The 19,151-nt window shown below is 60.9% G+C and overlaps 1 protein-coding gene across 3 annotated transcripts; it reads right to left on the bottom strand.

Moving 5' to 3' along the window:
- Nucleotides 1-1,072: 1,072 nt before the first annotated feature.
- Nucleotides 1,073-18,371, bottom strand: ATP13A2 (ATPase cation transporting 13A2). Of its 3 annotated transcripts, XM_059691099.1 has the most exons (29): nucleotides 18,177-18,371; nucleotides 13,554-13,648; nucleotides 13,260-13,442; nucleotides 12,890-12,948; nucleotides 12,600-12,726; nucleotides 12,236-12,315; nucleotides 11,086-11,163; nucleotides 10,824-10,893; nucleotides 9,910-10,044; nucleotides 9,749-9,815; nucleotides 9,525-9,656; nucleotides 8,777-8,932; nucleotides 7,756-7,866; nucleotides 7,625-7,671; nucleotides 7,356-7,544; nucleotides 6,086-6,292; nucleotides 5,505-5,600; nucleotides 5,267-5,426; nucleotides 5,042-5,162; nucleotides 4,803-4,927; nucleotides 4,055-4,215; nucleotides 3,818-3,934; nucleotides 3,591-3,670; nucleotides 3,164-3,316; nucleotides 2,986-3,082; nucleotides 2,105-2,328; nucleotides 1,869-2,020; nucleotides 1,563-1,732; nucleotides 1,073-1,465 (listed from the first exon to the last, which is right to left on the bottom strand). In XM_059691099.1, exons 1-29 carry the CDS (start codon nucleotides 18,184-18,186, stop codon nucleotides 1,331-1,333), a joined length of 3,537 nt encoding a protein of 1,178 aa, XP_059547082.1. In that variant the 5' UTR covers nucleotides 18,187-18,371; the 3' UTR covers nucleotides 1,073-1,330. The 3 variants fall into 3 exon arrangements, with proteins under 3 accessions (XP_059547082.1, XP_059547083.1, XP_059547084.1); XM_059691100.1 differs by lacking the exon at nucleotides 3,818-3,934; XM_059691101.1 differs by lacking the exon at nucleotides 6,086-6,292.
- Between the last annotated feature and the right edge of the window lie 780 nt (nucleotides 18,372-19,151).

Genomic DNA, 19,151 nt, shown 5'->3' with positions numbered 1-19,151 from the left:
GCACAACCCGGGCATGTGCCCTGATTGGGAATCAAACCGTGACCTCCTGTTCATAGGTCAACGCTCAACCACTGAGCCACGCTGGCCAGGCGGATTTGCTCCTTTCCTAATGATCTCACACCGGGTTACACGCTGCACACCAGCAAAGGCTGGTTTTTGTTCACCACTGTGCCTGGCACATGACTGCCCACTAAATGCATGAACTGGCTAAGGGTGGAGGGGGCATTCACGCCCAGGCCTCTCAGGGTGTCCTCTGGCCTCCCCTTGCACAGCAAACACCACCGAACAGTTGCTGGCTGATGACTCCGTGCCCACGGCCCTCTGTGGATGTGCCTGATATCCCGTTACCTTTTCACACCCACCATCCCTTCTCCTCAGTTTGACTCAACATTTACTGAGCTCCTTCTGGGGCAGGGCTGGGGATGATGCCAGGGCTTCCAGTAATGGGGTGGGCAGGGCTTCTGGGGGGCAGGGATCAGTCTTTGCTTTCTTTGCTTCCTGTTCTCCCTGCCCAGCCCAGATGGGCCCAACCACCGAGTTCCATCCCAGAGTAGGGCTTGGCCACGGCCCCACCGGTGGGGTGAGGTCAGAAGCACCTAGCCTCCCGGGAGGACAGTACACATGGTTTTGGCGGGGAGATGTGGGCTCAGAGCCTGGATTTTCACTGGAGGGAGGAACTGGACCACAAATCCGTCCCAGGAAGTGGGGTGGGGGAGAGAAGGGAGCTGCCCTTTAAATGTCGCCTAGGCACTGGCACCTGCCCGAGGCAAGTCCTTTGTCTTTCTGCCCCAGCAGGAAGGTAGGCAGGTTAAGAGTGGATCCTGGAGTCAAAGCCATCTGGCCCCACCTCTGACTTGTGTGACCTCTAAGCCTGTTTCTGTGTCTGTAACATGGGGACATGACAATGCTATAGGCCTACCAGCACCAGGAACAGCTGCACCCAGAAATATTGCTAAAGAAACGGAGGCCCAGAGAGGTGTCTGCTGTGGTCTGAAAAATCAGGGGCACCAGGCGCAGACACGGGGCAGGGGCTGCCAGCTGGGCACCAGGTAGGAAACAGGCGCTGCCAAGGCAATAAAATAATGACTTTATTTGCTACACTGACAGCGGCTGAGTGGGGCTGGAGGCTGCTGTCTCTACGGGATGTTTGAAGAGGAGGACACAGGTAGCATTTCTCCGGGTGGGGGCAGGGAGGCTGGCTGGGCAGACTTGGGGCAGGAGCATGACAACCGCCAATCTGGGGCTGCAGTAGTGGTCGTGGTGTCTGCAGATGGGGCCGTCGGTGGCTCAGAGGCAGGGGATCAGAGTCCAGTGGGCCGGACGGGGCGCACTACCTCCCAGGCCGGGTGGGCGGCGGCCAGGGCTGCTCCGCCAGCTCCTGCTCCAGCTGCTTGAACCGCTTCTTGGAGGCCCGTTTGGGCCGCAGCCACCGCAGGCAGCCGGGGAGGCATTGGTCCAGCGCACTCTGCAGAGAGAGCAGGGACAGTGCAGGGGGGGTGGCCGTGTGGGTCCCCCCTACCCAGAGTCCCTCTGACCCAACGGGGGGGGGGAGGGGGGCCCACCTCCAGCATGAAGGCCCCCACGAAGTTGAAGGCGACCAGGCCCAGCAGCAGCAGCTTGAAGCAGGTGTCGGTGATGTCCCTCAGTGCCAGTGGCCCCTGCAGGAGGCCGGGGACCAGGAGGAGGCCCACCAGGATGGAGCCCAAGAGCGCCAGGGCCGCCAGGAAGGGCACTGGGGGTGGGGGAGTCTGTTAGGCCGGGGAACCCCCACACACATGCCCAGGGGATCCCCCCCATAGGCACCAGCCCCCACAGCCCCTCCCCTTCCTGTGCCGGCCCGCCCCGCCCCGCACCACCCGCAGCAGCACCGTTGGTGTACAGCGGCCGGCGAAAGGGCGCCCCCTTGGACACGGCTGCAGCCAGGATGAGGTACTGGAAGCTGGACAGAGAGAAGACCACTGTGTTCTCGTAGTTGGGCAGGTTGTCTGGCGCGGGCACTGTCTTGTTCAGAGGCACAAACCTGAGGGTATGGGGACCAGGGGTCAGGGGATGAGCGTGCCGAGGACACGGCAGGGTGGGATTTGGGGACGGGCACCCTGCTTACCAGGGCTGGGCCACAGCCAGGAAGTAGCCCCCCAGCTGCACGCCGGCCACCAGGGCCACCTGCAGCAGCAGGCTGCTCATCACGGGCACGCTGAGCAGTGCCCCCGGCGGCCGCGCCCGCCCCAGTACCAGTGCCGGCCCCGTGCGGCTCATGAGCACGGCCACCGTGGTGGTGATGGCCAGGTCGATGGCCAAGAACTGCACGTCGCCCAGGTTTGTGTTGATCTGTGGGGGTGGGGGGGAGGGCAGAAGGAAAGGTAGCCGCTAGTCCCACGGGAGGCACCAGCCCCGCCCTTAGGGAGCCCCTCTCCCATCTCTGCTGACTTTGCGAGGCCTGAACTGATGAGCAGGTTCCTCTACTCACAGGGAAGTCCTGGCCTCGGGGCGACTGAGGCTCTGCCTCATGGAGCACTGGGTTAGGGGAGGGCACGGCTCCTGCCCACAGAAAGCCCCAGGCTTCAGATGGACACCGGGCAGACCCCAGACACTAAGGACCTGCTGCAGCATGGCTTCCACAGGGACATGGCATGTGCTCGGAGAGGGGCTGAGATGCCCCTGATGGGGAAACACGAGAAAGGGCAGGGGCCTGGGCTCTGTCCCACACCCGCCTCCACCTCCTTCCCGGGCCTGGGCTCTGCCTCAGTGTCCCTTGGGGGAGCTCCAGGAGGGCAGAACCCCTCTCCATTTTCCGAGGGCCCACAGGCTCTGTGCTTTCACCCTCGCACACCAGCCTGGCCACACAGCTAGAAAGTGGCAGAGTCACACCATCTATCCCAGAACCGGCTGGGCCCCTAACCATTCCCCTGAGTGTCCCTCTCCCTGGGCCTGGCACGGGGCCTGCTCTCAGGCCCGGCTCTGTGGGGGAGCTCGGCAGATGCCCACCGTGTAGAGGATCAGCACGGAGATGAACTGGGTCAGGCTGTACAGGGCCATGTACTTGAAGACGCTGAAGGACGTGTCGAGGGAACAGCGGCCTTCCCTGGGGAGCAGGGTATGGACATTAGGGCGCCTGAGCTGGCTGACGGGCCAGCCCTCGCCCACGGGCCCCTGCTCGCCTCACCTGATGACCATGGGCACACACTCAATGCTGGCCATGCTCGAGGTGAAGGGCGAGACCACCGAGGCTTCAGCCTGGGACAGTGAGATGCCCACGTCTGCTGCCTTCAGGGCCCCACAGTCATTGGCGCCGTCCCCGCACATGCCCACACAGTACCTGACACGGAGGGGTGGGCAGACTTGGCCTGAATTCACGAGCTGGCTCTGGGCCTGTGAGGTGCCTCCCGGGCTTGCTGGGAGAACACGGGGATGGCTGGGTCCCTACTGCCTGCATGGTGCCTGGTGCATAGTAGGTGCTCAGTAAATGGGTGCAATGACGACTTTGGCATGACAGCCCCAGGAGCCTGCATGGGTTTTCTCTGACCCTGAGGTGGGAGGCAGGGGCTCCTGGACCAGCATGTGCCCCCTTTCCCTCCCCCAGGTGCACTCACTGAAGCTTCTGCAGCTCACACACCAGCTCTGTCTTCTGCTCAGGAGCCATACGGGCAAAGATGGTGCCCTGAACCAGGACCTGGGAGCACAAGGGGGAGGGGGGCTGAGGCAGCCACAGGATGGGGGTGGGGGAGCCAAGAGGAAAGAGCAGAGCAATGGGAGGTGGGGATTGACCAGGGAGGCTGGGAGGGGGGTGGGGGCAGGCGGGTGGGGAGGCAAGCCCTACCTTGGGGAGTAGCCTGGGGAAGTGCTTCTTAAGCACAGCAAAGGTGGCCCCGCTGAGGGCCAGGTGGCTGGATCGGGGGTCTGGCTCCGCGGTGTAGCTTGCGACCTGGTCAGGATCCTAGGGGCCCAGGAAGCTCAGCTCAGCTCCCCTGCCCACCCCGATTGCTGGGGCGGGTCAGGTGGCACAGGGGTGAGGTCACCAGCCGGGTACGCAGCAGGAACTCTGGGCCAACCTCACCTTAGCCCCGTTCACAGCCACCGAGGACTCCACGGGCAGGAGCTCGAGGGAGGCAGGCTGGCCCCGCTCAGGGGCAGTGGCGTGGACGATGACCAGACGCTCCTGGGGGCCCACCATGCCGCAGCTCTGGGCCACAGTGACAGCTGTCTGCAGGTTGTCCCCTGGAGGGCATGGGGCAGGTCAGGGTCCAGCTGCCTGCCAGGGACCACCCTCACTCTCCTGCCACTCACGGATGGGAACATCGAGGCTGGACAGGTTATCAATGTTCGTGAATCTCGGTTTTCTTGTCTATAGAATTAGGCGTCAAAGGTCTTAGAAACTGGGGGCCTGGGTGTGAGTTCCACACATACTACTTAGTGCCGTGGGACTTGCTGGGAAGAGCGTGTGTGGGAGGTGGGGGGGGGGCAGGAGGAAACAGACCCATTGGGCTCCTCCATGCCACCTGGCTAGAATTTTGCTTTTTTTGCTCCATGAAACTGTCACACCTTTGTCATTCCCCCCATTTCTCAAAGGTGGAAACTGGACCTTGGAGAGGCCACCCAGCAGGTGAGCCGTGGGGGTGGAGCCCAGCTGCCCACACCACCCCTGGGCTCTCTGAGCCTCACCTTCCTCGTCCGTCAGATGGGGTGACAATGACCAGGTGGAAGGGACACTGTATAAAGATCCAGGACATGTGCCCCAGGAAGTGCCGCTAGGTATCTCTGTCTGCCCAGGAGGGGGCAGCCCGCCTAACCGGGCCCGCTGGTACCTGTCACCATGACCGTGCGGATACAGGTCCCCCGCAGAGCCTGGATGACTGATGTGGTCTGTGGCTTCAGCAGGTTCCTCATGACCAACAGCCCCAGGAGGCTCAGCTCCTGCTCCACCGTGTCCCTGCAGGGTGGGGTCAGAGGTCACGCAGTGAACGAGGCCCCTCCCCCAGCTCTGGGCTCTGCCTGCACCAGGCCTCCCTTTGCCCACGCCTGAGGCTTGGTGTCCAGGGTCCACCTGGTCAGTTGCTGAGCTGCCTCCAGGCTGGGTGGGATGGGCAGCGGCTTGCCGGCGAGGGCCACGACGCGGTAGCCAGTGGCTGTGTAGCTCTGCAGCATCTGGGCGAAGTTGGCGGGCACTGCCAGGCAGAGGCAGAAGTCACTGGGACAAGAAGGGGGATGCAGGGACAGAGGCTGGGCACCCACCCCATTCTGTGCCAAGGCCGACCAGTGGACCCTTCACCTGTCTTGGGGTCGCAGAGGCCTGCCACCAGCTCAGGGGAGCCTTTGACATAGGCCTCTGGCTGAGCGGCCCCTGGCCACACCACCACCACGTTCATGCGCTGCAGGGATGACGAGAAGGGAAAGCGGCCGAGGATGCTGATGGGCACCGGGGGCTCCTCCTGCAGGTTGGAGGGGCAGCTGAGGGGCTGGCCTGTGGAGCCCTCCCCTCCCACCCCACAGGCACACCCTCAGCTCACCATGCCCTGCAGGTGGGGCTCCTGAACGGGAGGTCTCATCACTGCCAACACCTGGGACCCAAATGCCGAGTCTGCAGCCGGCCCCTCCTCCAGGACCTGGGAGGCAGGCAGAGAGGTTGGCATCAGAGGGCCGGGGGCTGCCGATCCTTGGCCCGTGGAGAGAGGCAGCAGGAGAGACTCAGTCAGACTATGAAAGACTTCCTTAACGTGAGACTCGATAGAACAGAAGAATGTGGGCTTTGGGGTCAGGTGGACCCAAGTGCAAACTCTGGCGTTGCCACTTAAAAGCTGCTGGTGACCTTGGACAAGCTACTGCAAATCTCCCTCAGCCTCAGCTTCCTCCCTGTGAGGCAGCTTTAGGCTTCCTTCCTGGGGCCACAGGGTGGAGTATGTGAAGAGATGGACAACAGTTACAACAGCGCACTGGCACTTAGTAGGTGCTGGCACATAGTAGGTGCTGAGCACGTGGCCTTGGTCATTGTTACCACTGATGGTGGCACAACCGAGAACACCCTGGAAGTCCTAGAATGAAGACCAGGTGGGCTTACCTAGGGCCCAGCCACCCTGTTTGGCCTCCTCACCCAGCCAGTAGATTCCACCATCTTGAGGTCCATAGGGTCGCCCACTGGGGTGTCCTGGAGCCGGCTGAGGCCGTGGCAGGTGGCCAGTGCTCGGAGCAGGGGCCCCATGGGCAGGCGGCGGGGCTCTGGGACCAGTGGCAGGAAGGCCTGCCCTTGCAGGGGCACCACACCCATCACATCCAAGCCATCCTCAGTGAGGGTGCCTGTCTGCAGGGGGCAAGGGGGCAGCCCGGTGGTGAGGCCTGGGATGAGCTGTGCCCTGCTGGGTTGGGCGCCCACACCCCAGGCCAGGTGGGTCCCATGGGAGCCCAGGAGCCAGAGCTGGAGCCAGAAGAGGTCCTCTCTCTTCTCTGGGCCTTTGCACACTTGGATCCCTGTGCTGATCGGCCCTCCCCAGCCCCTGCTGTTTCATCGGCATCATTTCCTCCAGGAAACCTTCCTTAATCCTTGGGTCAGGTGTCCTGGCTTTGGGCTCCCACCCACAGCCTCTTTGCTACCCCATCAATTGCTCACTGAAGTACCAGGGAGAAGGTCTGGTCAGTATAATTGTTGAATGAATGAATGAACAAACGAATGAATAAAAGAATGCCTGCATTTCCTACACGTCCATCGGTTACCTGTCTGGCTCCTCGTCTAGCCTGGGGACTCTGAGAATCTGATCATGCACCACCCTTTCCACTCAAAACTCTCATGGCCCCCCTGCCCCAGAACAGCATCTCCCCTCTGCTCCCGGGGCCCCATGCACACGGCCTGCTCCTCCAAGGAGCCACGTTGGTTCCTTCCCAACTGCCCCTACACCCCTCCCCTGTCCTGCCACATCTGTGCGGTTCACCCCTCACTGAGGTCACCCAGGGACCTGCTCTTTGACTGCCCTCTCTAAGAGAGTGATCCCTATGTACCGCCCATCATGTATCCCATTCACTTCCTTCCTAAAACCCATCACACTGGTGGCTCTCTGTGCTCCCTGGCTCACTTGCTGTGAGGGGAGCAAGTACGCACGCACACACACACACACACACACACCCATACCCATGTCCATCTCTGCGGGTCACTGAGGGGTCCCCAGTAGTACTGGGCGCACAGTAGGCCCTCAGTGGCTCTCAAACAAATGAATTAATGATCTCAGACATTTGTGTTTCCACCCCGGGACAGGGCCTGGCATCCAGCAGGCCCTTGGCCAACGCTGCTGAGTGAAGACTGCAGGTGGGGAGGCCTGGCCGTGATGCCTGTCTGTGCCCCACCCCACGCCAGCCCCGCCCACGGCCCCCACCTTGTCGAAACACACCAGCCGGAGCTTGCCCCCCAGGTTGATGCGCAGCGGGTGGATGCAGAAGATGCCCTGGCTCCGCAGCCGGCTCTGGGCGTAGAGCGTGCACACGGTCATGGCGGCTGGCAGGGCGGGCGGCACCACCACCGTCACCAGGTCCAGAGCCCGGATCACAATCTCGTTCACAGGCACCTGGCAGGGGGCACTGTGAATGCCAAGGGCTGGACTGGATGGGCCCTGGACTCCTACTGGCAGCCCCCACCCAGGCTTACCCGGTTTCGGTGGAGGATGAAGATGCTGTAGATGGTGCCGAGGAGAGCTGGGGAGACAGCAAGGGAGGGACTCAGCGGGGTTTAGGCTGGGGCCTTGGGGACCATGGCAGTGGGGCACAGGGTACACTCACCCAGGACAGACAGGGCAGCCACAAACTTCATGCTGTGTTTGTAGAACTTGAAGTTGATGGGCCGGGGATGCAAGATGGAGCTCACCAGCCCCCCTTTAGCCGTGCAGAACCCTGTGAGGAGACGGGGAAACTGAGGCAGGGGATGCTGAAGGTCAAGATGGGTTTCCTCAATCCCTACCCATTTCACCTGCAGCGCTGGGGTTGTAAGACATAATGCTCCAGGGTTAAAAGTTACCCAGTTTGAGGTCACACATGACAGTCTACAGGCCTTGTCCAGCCCTTATAGAGTTTAGTAAAGACTCAATTAGTAAGTCCGATCCTGTGACTTTGGGTCTCGTTCCCAGGTGGCAAAAACCTGCTGAAATTGCACAGTAGTCCCCCCTTATCTGAAAGGGACGTGTTCCAGGACCCCCAGTGGGTGCCTGAAACCGTGATGGTAACACACCCTATATATATACTGTTTCCTCCGGTAGGTACACACCTTTTCACTTAAAGGCCGCACTTTACGGCTTCTCTCTGTCATACCTGAATTGCCAGCATCACTACTCTCGTACTTTGGGGTCATTATTAAGAAAATAAGGGTTTCCTGAACACAGCACTTGTGATACCTCGACACCCAGTCTGGTAACCGAGTCGGCGACATGACTACTGGGTGGGTAGAGTACCGGGCATGAATGTGCTGGGCAAAGGGAAGCTTACGTCTGCGGTGGGACAGAGTGGGATTGTGTGGGATTTTATCATGCTACTCAGAACAGCATGCAACTTAAAACTAAACAACTGTTCATTTCTGGAACTTTCCACTTACTATTTTCAGGCCGTGGCTGACGGCAGGTAACTGAAACCGTGGGGGCGGGGGGCTCTTTCCTGCTCGCCACATCCCTCCCTCCAGCCAACCCCAAGCAGGGCAGCAGCAGAGCGGGTCCTCCCTGCCCCATGGCCCCTGAATGAAGAGGGTGGTGCACGCACAGGCCTCTCTTCCAGGTGCTGGGCCCGGCACCCTCCCTGCTTCCCTGACTCCCACCTGTTCGGGTCACCACGGCCAGGACGTGGGGTCCTACAAAGGCCCGGGCCTGCAAGACGAGGGTCCCGCAGAAGAGTGTGTGCCGCCGGTGGGTCTCCGGGCCGTAGGGCACTGGCCCCTCGGGCAGGGCTGTCTTCAGCACTGGCACGCTCTCCCCTGCAAGGATGTGGTGTGAGGCCCATGATGGCCTCTGTGCCCCATCGGCCCCCGCCCCCCCAGTCCCACCAACAAGACCAAGAGTTATGTGGGGAATTGTTTCCTCAGCCCCAGGCCTCATGTAACTCTCACAACCACGTGTGAAAAACCACTGCCCCCATTCTACAGAGAGGGCCACGACATAAAGACACCGTGAGACAGTCCCGGAAGGGTGTGTGCAGCCTGTCAGTTACAGGAACCATCTCTCGGGGGAGTCAGGCGTGTGCGTGTGCACACATACGCGAAGCAGGGGCAGAGGCTGGGGGAGACCGCCTCCTTCCGTGGGAATTCTTTTGTAACAAGCTGTGCTGTTTTTATCATTCAAACCAATTAAGTATTGACACGAGGGGGCTTAACCACTGCAGGGCCCGAGCCCGCTGCCTGGCAGAGCAGCGATCTCTTACTGAGGGCCCGAGGGGTGCGGAACGAGTAATGCTGAGGCCAGGCTGTTGGCAGGAGGGAAGAGAAAACTCCAACTGGAAGTCCTGATGTGAGGCTGCGGGGCTGGTGCAGGGGGGAGATGCAGGAGCCGGCGGGCCAGGGGCGGGCTCACCTGTCAGAGAGCTCTCGTTGGCCACGCACTCGCCGGCCACCAGCACGGCGTCGCAGGGCATCAGCCCCCCGTCCTCGGGCAGCACCAGGCAGTCTCCGGGCACCAGCTGGCTGGAGTCAACCCATTCCTCCTCTGCAGGCAAGCGGAAGCCTCAGCGTGACCCGGAGGCGGGAAGGGGGAGGCCCCAGCCACCTCCCCCACCTCCCTCCCTTCCCAGCTCTCACCTCCCCCAGGCCGGCACACGCACACACGCACGGACAGTTTGACCATGTCCCTCAGGGTCTGGCTTTGCTGTAATCAGGGGGACAAGCAGGGAGTGGATGGGTGGAGCCCCCCTTGGGGACCCACCTGTCCCGCCCTGCCCCACCCCCCTCACATCACCCACCTTTCTGGTTTTGTACAGCGAGAGGCAGATGGAGACGGAGGAGATGAGGAAGATGCACAGGGCGTACCAGTAGTAGTGGTCAGCCAGCCACAGCCCGATGCTGAAGGCCTGGAACCCGTAGTAGGGGTTCAGTGCCTGGGGGGGGCAGGAGGCAGTGTGAGGCCCGTGGATCCCAGGGCAGCCCGGCACAGGGAGCAGGACCACAGCCAGGCCGGCAGTCCATCCAGGCGTCCCTCAGCCCCAGCTCCTTCGCTCTGCACAGGACGTGGGCATGCGCACGCCGGGCCCCTGAGAAGCACTTGGTCTAAGGGGCACACGTGATGACAATTCCGCCAGGCAGATGCTGCATCAGCTCCACTTTACAGGTGAGGAAACTGAGGCACAGGAGGCCTAAATCACTTGCCCACAGAGTTCCCAAGTGGCTCTCCAGAGCTCACATCAGACCAGACTCTAAGAACCTCTGCCCTTCACAGGCGTCTGTCCCTGGCTCAGAGGGCTGGGAGGGTAACTATACTCGGAAGGTCAGGGTCACTGGCTTCCCTTGTCCCTGTGTGACCTTGGCCCTGCCACATCCCTGCTCTGAGCTCGTGTTCCTTATATGTGAGCAGAGTGTCCCCACTCCTAGTCCCTGCTCACGGGGCTGTGGGAGAATGAGGAGGTGGCGCACGGACAGGCCCTGGACCTGGGCTCGGCACAGAGCAGGAGCCCAGACTGTGTGGGTTCGCCTTGGCTTCTAGTCCCCAGCCTGGGCCAGAACCTCCCGGTCCTCACCCTGAGCTGACTGGGGTTGGGTCTGAGATGACTCTACGGAGGAGAAGGGGACAGCTAGTCTGGGCCCAGAGAAGGCAAGCCCCTGGCCAAGGTGACACAGCCAGTCCAGGCCAGAGGTGGGACGCAGCTCAGCGACAGCCTACCTCGTCCACCAGCAGCTGCAGATAGGACTTGACGGGGACACCAATCACGTTGGGGCCGTAGATGGCCTTCCTGTAAGAGGAGGGGCAAAGCCATCAGACGAAAGGGGCTGTGGCAGCTGGACCCTCTGGGGGTGAGAGCTCCCCATTTTACAGCTGGGGAAACTGAGGTCCAGAGAAGGCAGATGACTGGAAGAAGGCAACACGCGGGGTGGGGGCACGGCGTCCCCAGCTCTCAGGGCCTCTGGTCCGGGGCAGCACACACCTCACGGTTTGGTCCTGGAGGCCGAGGCCGGAGCGGGAACGGTGGATGTCGTCACAGGTGCGGCCGTGGTCCAGGAGGCTGGGAAGGTGGGGAGGGGCATGGTGTAGGTGACGGGCCTGCGCTCTGCACCCCCAGCCCCTTGGGCCCACTTCTGCCACACTAAGCTCCCAGGGAAAGCAGGTCCCCCACTAGCCCTGGGCTTAACTTTCTCCTTTGGTTCCTCTGATTGGCCCCAAACCCTCTCAGCAAGGAAAGAGAACGAGAGATGACAATATTCAATAGTGACAAGAGCAATGACGCCTTAGGTAAGTCACTTAACCTCTCTGTGCCTCAGTTTTCTCATCTGCAACATGGGAACGGTGATAGCACCAACCTCAGAGGGCTGCGGGCGGGTTACAGGAGGTAAGCCTGCCAAGTGATTGGACAGTGCCTGGCACTCACTAAATGACAAACTCATTGGCGATCTTTGCTGCTCTTCGTATGTAGCAGAGGCTGCTGGTGCCACCCCCACATGCCCTTGGCGTTTACCTCTGCATGATGCAGAAGCTTAGTGCAGACACCTAAGGGCTCTCCCAGCTACAGGGGCTTGCTCTGCCCACAACCAACAGTGGTAGGGAGGTGATGGACAGGTACCCCAGCCTCGTAGGGAGGTGATGGACAGACACCCCGAGGTGTGTGCTCTACATGGGCTCAGAGATCCCCGAGTGGACTGCGCTCCAGCTGCCCACAATAACGACTCCCCTGGCAGCCTGCCCGTCCCACCTCACTTCCCAGTGTTTCCTGGGATCACTGTCCAGGCAAACTCTGCACTTGAATCCCTGGCTCAGGGTCTGCTTCTTGGGGTTCAACTCAGATGTGTTGAAAGCTCACATTTATAAAGCACTTAGGAGGCGGCAGAGCTGGGACCAGACCCCAAACAGATGGTGTGAGTCCAGAGGCTGGGCCGAGCTTTATATGACACTTAGGAGCCTCACCCTCGAAATAGCCCCGGGAGGCGGGGATTCTCTTCATGCCCTGCTTATAGAGACCCCCAGGCCCAGGGACATGCCCATGATTTCAGGAGGCCAAGGCACAGAGGGGGAGGAGCCCAGGCCACTTCCTCGGCCCAACGCAGCACCCTGTGGGAGGTGGTGTGAGCCACGGCCCCTACCTGACATGGCAGAAGGCCTGCTGGGTCTCTATCCAGACGTAGCGCTGGCCCCGGAAGAGGTAGAACCGCAGCAGCCGCTGCTGGGGGGAGAGAGGAGAGGCTGGGCTTCAGGCAGCCCCGGAGCAGCGCTTGCATGGGGTGGGGGCAGGGACCAGTGTCACAGGAGAGCGACAAGAGAGGAGAGTAAAGTGGTCAGTCAGCTTCCTGGATGTTTAGGACAAAACCAAAGGTGCCTGGAGAACATGGAGCCCACCCCGCTGAGCGCGCGCACACACACACACACACACACACACACACACACACACACACACTACAGCATCTGAGAGTAAAGCCTGGAGCGGGGCAAGGACTGTCCAGAACCCACCTGTCCACTCACGACCTCTTCACTCCTGTGGAGCTGGGCGGTGTCCTTCCATGCTTCCTCCGGTACTGCCCCCACAGCAGCCTGGCTCCGCCCATCCTCCGCCTGGGTCTGTGGGGGCAGCTCCAGGCTGGGGAGGGTTTGGGGGTTACTGTAGAGCTTTGGGAGCTAACCTACCACCTCCCCATCCCCCCAGAGCCACCCTCTGTCCCTGGGAGGGGAGGGTGCCAGAGCCTTTGTGCGTGGGGACCGGGGAACAGGGGCTTCTGGGAAGGGGTGATGGGCTGCCTTACCTGCCCTCGCTGATGGGCTCAGTCTGCACCCGGACAGTGTAGAGCTGCCACGAACTATCCTGGAACACAGAGGAGTGGACTTAGTCCTGGAAGAGACCCCTCCTCCCCCCCCCAGGTTCCTCCCCACAGCCAGGCAGTCCCCGCTGGAGGAGGCAGAGATCAAGAATATAGATGGCTTCCTCAGGAACCACCCAACCTGCCCCTTCCGCCCACTGCTCAGATGGGAAAGCTGAGGTCCACAGGGAACAGTCTGCACAAGGTCCCACGGAAAATTAGTGGCCAGGCTGGGAGGAACCTGAGCATCCTCCACCCGCCAACCTGACCCAACGCCACCTTCCCCCAGCTCTAGGCTGCCGGCTTGGCCTCTCACCTCTTTGTCTCTTATTTCGATGACGAGTGTTTCGGCGCGGGCCAGGCTGCACGGCTGGCATCGCAGCCGCACCCCCCATGCCGGCTTCCAGCGGAACAGCAGCAAAGGGATCCCTGCCATCATCCAGACCACGACGTGATAGCCGATAACCCTCCATAGACTCCCGCAGTAGCCGCTGAGCCTCTGTGGGCGCCGGGAGAGAAGGCCAGGTGGGGGCGGGGCGGGGGCCGGAGGAGGAAGCCGGGGGTCTGGGCGGCCTGGTGTTGGTCCCACCTGCCCCGCTGGCCCACATACCACGGATGAAGCTGAGGAGCTGAGGGGATCGAGAGATGGCTCTATCGTCAGGGTCCCATAGCTGGCGGCCGTGCTGCCCACCAGAAGGCTGCTGTCTGTGGACAGAGAGAAAAAGGTCATTTGGGGGCAGGGGGCTCCTCTTCCTCTTATTTCTTTAAACATAACAAGCAGCGCCGTTTTAATAAACCGATGTGATCGGGACAACAGCTCAAGTCTTCCCGGGCCTGCTATCTGGCCGGTCTGTTGGTTCTCACGCCGCCGTGTCTTGTTTACTGTGTGTCTGGTGACTTCTGACGGGGGTGGGCCCAGCTTTGGGGGACGCGCCTGGGGAGCACCCCGAGCTTCCACAGCGCTCACACATGCTGCGGCCAGCCTCCTGGAGCGCTGTGTCCCACTTTCCCATCTGGTCCCCACCCTGAAGGCAGGGTCGGTTGCTTATCCCTGTTCAAGGCCAGCATAGGCCTGGCAGCGAGGAGATGCGGGGAAGTCCAGTTTGGACTGGTAAAACGTCAGCCCGCCTTTGAGGGCAGCCTCACCCCAAAGGTGGCGTGGGAGTGGGGAGGAGGGACCCGGCCACTGGGGTGGGCGGGAGAGGAGGGTGAGCTGAGCCAGCCCCCAGGACTGTGGTGTCCCAGGCACCTGCCACCGTCACAGTATCACCGCCTCTCAGCTGCTCTGCCCCCAAACCTGGGCTTCCAGCTTCCCCGAGCCACAGCGACCCCGTGTGCGTGTGCGAGCTCTACTCCTGGCTCTTTACACAGTTAACACATAACCCTGCCGCGTAAGCGCAATGACTGTCCCCTGTTACAGAAGAAAATGAGGCTCAGAGACACCCCGAGATCACACAAGCACGTGGCAGCGCAGGGACGCAAGCCCAGCTAGGCAGACCCCAGGGTGGGCTCTCATCCGTCTGCTTTACCACCTGGGAACACCCTGAGGGTTGGGGCCATGTGTCCCATCAGACCAGGCAGTCTGTCTCCTACCCCAGCCCCCACATCTCCCTGCCTTGTGATGGGGATAGTAATTACTATGGTAATAACCATAATAAGAGCAGCCAACATCCATTAAGCACTTCCCAGGTGACAAGAGCAGCTCTAAGCCTCTACACAAATTAACTCATTTAACCCAGCAACACGATGAGGGGGACTCCTTTTCCCATTATGCAAATGAGGGAGCTGAGGCTCAGAGACAGCCCCCCCGCCCCTCCCCCGTAAATGGTGGAGCCAGGAACTCAAGGGTCCGGATCCTGTGCTTTTGGGGTCTATGTGGGCACTTTCAGAGAACAGGGCATACGCCCTGCACCTCCTGAAGCTGCTCTCACAGCGGTGAGTCAGAAACCAAATTAGCCCAAGCCCCACCTACTGCCAATCACTCCTCTGTCCACTCAGGTGACTCAGAAGACAGATGGAAGCCACCAGCTCCAGGAAGACAGACACGGACACGCACACGCACACGCACACGTGCGCCTGTATCCCTCAACCATCAGGGGCTCTGGCCAGGAGTCTACTCAAGGCTAGAGGGGCGGGAGGCCAGGGACTCTTCTTCCCTGGGGCTCATAGAGACCCTGCCTGGGTCCCCTGGGGTGGTCCCTTCAATCTCTAGGCCTGGCCACGTCCAGCTTGTGAGTGAGGCTCATTGAGGCTTCATTTCCCTCCTTCCCCGGCCCTCAGACAAACGCTGCGGCCCCTCTGCTCTCCGATGTAACAGGGGAAACTCAGGCTGCTCCTGGTGTGGGGGATAGAGGCACGGAGCTTCAGGACAACGACACAGCCTGCCTGGCAACGCTGGGTTCTCAGGTGCTTGCCACCAACAAGCCACAGCCCTTTGCCTGCAGTCCCAGTTGCTCCTGGAGTCCTTTCTGTCTTTTGTGCCAGTCCCCCACCAGCCCTGGAGACCAGCTCTCCGAGTGGGCAGGGTGGGTTGTTTCTCATGCCTTACAGCTGTTCTGGAGGATTCTGTGGTATAAGGGAAAGAGCACCTCATGTTCTAAGGGGCTGACCCAGCCCAGGCCCTGCTCCCAGGGCTTTACATCTGCTAATTCGTTTATTCCCATGAAGCAGGTACTCATTTCATCCCTATTTGACAGAGTAGGAAACTGAGGCCCAGAGAGGTGTAGTAAGTGACCTAAGGCTACACAGCCAGGGAGTGGTGGGATTCGGATCTAGGGCCCATGCTCGTAAGCAGGGCCTCTCCATCACCTTCGTCATCTCCACAGTAATTGTGCTCCTGGCTCTCTAACAAGCAAGCGTTTTTTGGTTTTTTTGCAAGTCAAGCGCCTCAGCCTCTCCGGCCTTCCACTCCCCAAGTCTAGGATCCTAACCCCGAAGCAGCTGGCACAGGAGGAAGTGGGAGCCACCCGGGGTGTCTGGGGTTCCGGAAGCCTGGGCTTGCACATGCCAGGTCGGTGGCTGCTGGCTCCCCTCCAGGGAGGTGTGGCTCTGCGCTGACCCATTTCCCAGGCTTTCCTCCACCTTCCTGTCCCACGGCCTGAGCACTCACAGCTGTGCCACTTCTCCCAGTGCCTTAAAACCCTCGGCGGGACTGCTCACGGGCTTGTCTCACAGCTGGAAAGGGCCTGTCCTACTACGAAGTCCTGTCTGCCCATTCCACCCGGATCCGCAAACATCCATCACGACGTCAGGCTTGCACAGGTGTCATCGGCCATCCTGCTCAGCGCGCCTGACACGTGGCTGGGGCTCGGGCACCACTTACTGGATGAATGAACAAACGCCTGCACGTCTCCCTGCGTAAGGGCACGGAAGTGACGTACGAGGCGTCACTATGTCCATCTCCTGCCTCAGGTCAGTCAGCTGTGAGGTGCAGAGGTGTGAGCCCCTTCTTGAGTGTTTTTTTTTTTTTAAATATATCTTTATTGATTTCAGAGAGGAAGCGAGAGGGAGACAGAAACATCAATGATGAGAATAACTGATCGGTGGCCAGCGAGCCCCCTCTTGAAGGTCTGGCCAGTGACCGTCTTGTGCCACCCTCACTTGCTCTCTCCCCTCCTCCCACATCTATGACACACCCGGCATTGTCTTTCCTTGGATGCTCTCCCAGTCAACCGAGGGAAGAAGAAAGGCAGAGAAGCTTGAAGGAGGAAGTCACACCTGTGGAAATCTAGTCTCCTGCCAAGGTCAGGCCCAGGGCACTCTCTCCAATAGGACGCAAACACTCTGATGTGCTTATTTATCTATTCCCATCTCGGTCTCCCCCGGGATGTCACAGGAAGAGCGGGGAAGTGTCTGATCTCTCCGTCCCACCAGCTCAGAGCAGGCACATGCAGGCTGTGTGCGACAAGAATGCTTTCACGAGGACTGTATTGCTCTTCTGAATAAAAGCAACTGACCTTCATGCATGACCCTCTGAGGGAGGGAGTATTATCCCCATTTTACAGCTGAAGAAGCAGAGGAACAAAGCTTCGAAGTTCCCTTTTCAGGGCCAGACAGCTTGGAAGGGGAGACGCTGGAAAGAATGGGCCTAAATAAGCACATTCCTCACAGGCACCCCGTGGTGAAAAGCATGGATTAGAATCCCCATTTAAAATGAGGCACAAGCAGGTTGATTGACATGGCCAAAGCCACCCTGCGTTGCCTGGCCTGACTCCACAGCCCAGGGGCAAAGCTGGGGGCAGAACAGAGGGGCTGGAGTCAAAGCTATCGGGCAACTCTCGTTTCCTCCGGAAGCCCAGCTTCCTGCTGGGGATCTCGCAGCAGCCCAGGGAGGCAGCGCTGCCTCCTCCTCTGTGGTTCCCCTGGGGCCAGACTAGGGGGTGAGGGACAACCTGCCAGTAGCACCCCAATCCCTGGACCGGGAGCTCAGGGGCCATCTTTCTCAGCCTCTCCCCTCCCTCACCCCGGGTGCATTCTAGACTTTGGGGGTGGGGCCTGCGGGGGCAGCTGGGGGAGGAGAGACCTGGAGGAGGGGCCTGCAGCTGCAGAGGATGCTCTAGCCCTGGTGGGCCCTTTGCTGAGGTCTGGGGTCTGAGTGATTCACCTGGAGAAAAGAACCTCCTGGGTAGGAAAGGTCGATGGGCCCCCATTCTCAACAGGTGGGATTTCAATTAGGTTCTAGAAACGATGGGCCTGGGCAGCCTGTGATGGTAACATGGAAGGTGTGGTCTCTGGACCTGGATGTTGATTAGCTTCCTCTGGGGGCCGAGGCAGGGGGTGGGAGTGGCCTTTTGTGCCTTTGACCGAGGGACTCGGAGCCTGGCTTCTCCAACTCCATTCATTTTTCAGCCGTGAGAACACTGCTCAGAGGCCCCGGATGCTGCGGCCTCCATGCCTCTCCCCGCACCTGGACAGCCGTCGCACTCGCGGGAGCGAGGCCAGTGGGAGCGGGGGCATTTCCCTGCGCCCCGCCACCGGGAGCTTCCGATCCCAGGGCTGCAGGGAGGCGGGAGGGGACGGCTCTGCGCGGCGCCATCTCCAGGCTCCTGGCCTCCCTGGGAAGGGCCCCCGGGCTGACTTTCTGCAACGGGGGAGGGGGGGAGACGGGGGGACGCCCCCGAGCTCGCACCCCTGGTTCGCGACGCCACGGTGGGATGTCGCCCCCTGACAACTGTGACGACGGGCAGCCCGGGGATTGCGCCCGGTTCCTGGGTGGCCTGTGCCGCGCACTCACCTGCGCTCATGCTGGTTCCTCGCGCTCATCGCCGGCCCCGGCGCTGCGGCCCGTGGCCTGGGCCTGGGCGTCGCGATGCCCCGCGGCGGGGGTGCGAGGCGGAGGGCGGGAGTGCGGCGGGCGGCCTGGGCGCTAGCAGCTGTCGGCGCCTGGGAAGGTGCCGCAGTCGTGTTCTGAAGCCCCGCCCCACCCACTGCGGTCCGAACGTCGTCCGTCGCGCCGCAGGGGCTGCTGGGACTTGTAGTCCGAGCCGCCTCCAACGCAGGCGCAGAGATAGAGACGCCTCAGCCCTCAGACACACACTCACAGGTAGGGGACTCGCAGGGAATCAGATAGGAAAACCCTGAGACACACGAACATACAGACACACAAACACAAGTACACGACAACCCTCACACCAATTCACAAACAGAAGAGATGTGACATTTAAGAGATAAAGACACAATAACCCTTAGACACACAGATAGACTCCCAAGACACACACACACAACACAGATTCACACAGGTGACACTGACATCCACAGTGGTGTGACACTAAGAAATCCTATATAATAAAAGGCTAATATGCAAATAGACCGGACAGTGGAACAACCGGTTGCTATGATGTGCGCTGAGCACCAGGGGGCGTGTGCAGAACATGGCAGGTGTTGGTCACAGCGTGATGGTGGAGCAGGTGAGCAGGGGCGCCAGACCAAGGCGGGGCACCGGTTGCTGTCATCGGGGAGAGCCTCTGGTGGTTACTGAAAATTCTTGGCTCCCCACGCACCACCATCCTGCCTGGCGCTCACACCTGTTGCCGGTGCTGGCCCCGCTCGCACCCTCTGCCGGTGCCCAGCCCTGGTCCCGCTCACTCGGCGCCATCAGCGGGTGTGAGCAGTGGCTGCCAGCCCTGATCACCCCAGAGGGTTTCTCCACCTCCCACTGCTCCTGGAGTGGAGGCTGTGGTGGGAAGGGCTGGGCGGGGGCATGGAGGAT

Source organism: Myotis daubentonii, chromosome 3, assembly GCF_963259705.1.
Source record: "Myotis daubentonii chromosome 3, mMyoDau2.1, whole genome shotgun sequence".
Taxonomy (NCBI): Eukaryota; Metazoa; Chordata; class Mammalia; order Chiroptera; family Vespertilionidae; genus Myotis; species Myotis daubentonii.
The sequence above is the reverse complement of the archived record's forward strand: the minus strand, read 5'-3'. Positions and strand labels throughout refer to the sequence as shown.

Excerpts from the sequence above, each read along its gene's own strand:
- ATP13A2 (XM_059691099.1), bottom strand. Across the intron at positions 12,727-12,889 it reads GAGCCCATCAGCGAGGGCAG|CCTGGAGCTGCCCCCACAGA; the intron begins GTAAGGCAGCCC and ends AACCCTCCCCAG. Across the intron at positions 10,045-10,823 it reads TGCAGCTGCTGGTGGACGAG|GCACTGAACCCCTACTACGG; the intron begins GTAGGCTGTCGC and ends TGCCCCCCCCAG.